The following is a 1,866-nucleotide window of genomic DNA, read 5'->3' as shown; positions in this document are numbered from 1 at the left end:
GGTACCTTGCTTCTGACAAGCTGGAGCCTTTATGTGCCATTGATTTCAACACTTGCTTGTCTGGATTGCTACTAATAAGTGTGTATTTTGAACTTAGTTACAAGTTTTTTCTGTTTTTCTGATGTGTACCTGTGTGTCAAGTCCTTGCCGGCATAAACCGTGGAAGGGACTGATGTAACTGTGATACTCAGGAAGTGGAAAGAGGATTTTGGTAAAATTTCACTGAAGTATCTTTAACTAAAGATTTTCCTTTTTCACCATAGCAGCAGAATCTTTTCAAAAAGATGTGTCCCATGTGTTTGGGAAGAAATCTGGTTCCTTACTTGTACTGTAAGTAGTGTCAGTCGAAAGAGAAGCAGTAGGCTTTTAATTGATGTTGCAGAGTTCAGTGTGGAACAATTACTCTGCAACATTAATTAAAAGCCTATCCTGCATTAGGAGGGTGGTAAGTTATGAGACCCTGTTTTCAAATGTGAGTTTCTAGTTATGAGTGACGTCATTCAGGTCACTGCAAATGATTAGTGATTTGGGACCCAACTTCAGACAACTGTAGTTCTTTGAATTGCTGCAGGTTGGCTGCCCAGTCATTCCTGGAAAGTCTTGCTCTTCCTATTTAAAGGAGTGTATAGAGGCTTAGCATTGGCTGTGTTCTGCTCCCTCCCATTCAGGTACATCTGAATGGGAACTGGTTTTGATGAATTCCACCCTGATGACAAACTTAAAAGGTTTCTTAGTAACCTGGTTCACACTTAACTGAATGGGAAAAACATTTTTCTTGTTATTTTTTCCTTTGACTTTGCAGGCAGAAGCATTTGTCTGGAGTAACGATGCATCGGCTCATTCCCAGACTGTTGCCAAGGCCAAATACAACTTTTTATTTGGTTCAGACAAAGAAAGACCTTCAGGAATGGGTAAGTAGTGTCATAGGGATTTTTGCTTACTGCTTGTGAAAAGGGCGTGCAGGACCTGATTCCTTACAGTCTGTTGCTGAAGGCCTGCTTGCATTGGACTCCTAGCATCAAGAGGCTTAAGTTTGCATTTTAAGCTTGACTTGCTGGTCAGAGGAGCCTTGGCCTAACTGCCAGTTGGGCTTGCTTCTTGCTATATCAGAAATAAAAAAGTGACAGCAGTCCTGTAACCCAGTACACCACTTTCCTCTTGAGATAGCAAGGACCATTGCCATGTGATTGTGTCTGGCACAGAACTCTTCATTTGGTATCCCTCCCCTAATTTATATTGTAAATCTCAGAGTGACTCTTTCTGCCAGCTGTACCATGCCAGTCATTGCAGCCATGCTTTCTCATCCTGCATGGGTCAAATCACTGCCAAATCTTTGGGTATTCATTCCAGAAACACATCAAGTGTTCATGCCTGATAATGTATCTAGCTACAGATTCATAAGACTTTGAATTTGTATACAACTGCTAAATTAAAGTTGCTTTATCCCCTGCTCTCTGTATTAGAAGTGATTTCTATTCTGGCAGCAACAAAGGAAATACCTAGTAGTTAGTCCTGCTTCTCTTTGCTATAAAACTGGGCATTTCCTCTGCGTGTAGATAACCCAAGGACAAGAATTGTAACAAACAGCATTGTGATGCTTGTTTTTCTCTGTTTTGGTAATTACAAGTCCAGGCCTTCGCTGCAGGACAGGTAACATGCTCTGAGGCAGGAGCTTGTATGCATCTTGGCAAGAGGAACCTCACAAATCTCAAGCTGTCTTGCTAGCATGCCTGTTTTAGTCAAAAAAAAGGTTTCTCTTGTCATCAGAACTGTCCAAAATGTGCATGGCTTGACCTCACGGGTGAAGAGGCCCATCCCCAATGTGGCTCTGCAGTTGGAGTGGACATGGCCTGGCCCTGCAGGAGA

The 1,866-nt window shown here is 42.2% G+C and overlaps 1 protein-coding gene across 1 annotated transcript in view; it reads left to right on the top strand.

Annotated features, from left to right (window-relative positions):
• The first annotated feature begins 742 nt into the window (after positions 1-742).
• PSD3 (pleckstrin and Sec7 domain containing 3) overlaps positions 743-1,866 on the top strand; it is a 145,993-nt gene continuing 144,869 nt past the window's right edge. The window contains exon 1 of the mRNA XM_019554870.1: positions 743-911. Coding sequence (XP_019410415.1) covers positions 758-911 — 154 coding nt within the window. The 5' untranslated portion in view covers positions 743-757. The remainder of the gene's footprint in view (positions 912-1,866) is intronic.

Source organism: Crocodylus porosus, unplaced genomic scaffold, assembly GCF_001723895.1.
Source record: "Crocodylus porosus isolate Cpor-Errol unplaced genomic scaffold, CroPor_comp1, whole genome shotgun sequence".
Classification (NCBI taxonomy): domain Eukaryota; kingdom Metazoa; phylum Chordata; order Crocodylia; family Crocodylidae; genus Crocodylus; species Crocodylus porosus.
The sequence above is the reverse complement of the archived record's forward strand: the minus strand, read 5'-3'. Positions and strand labels throughout refer to the sequence as shown.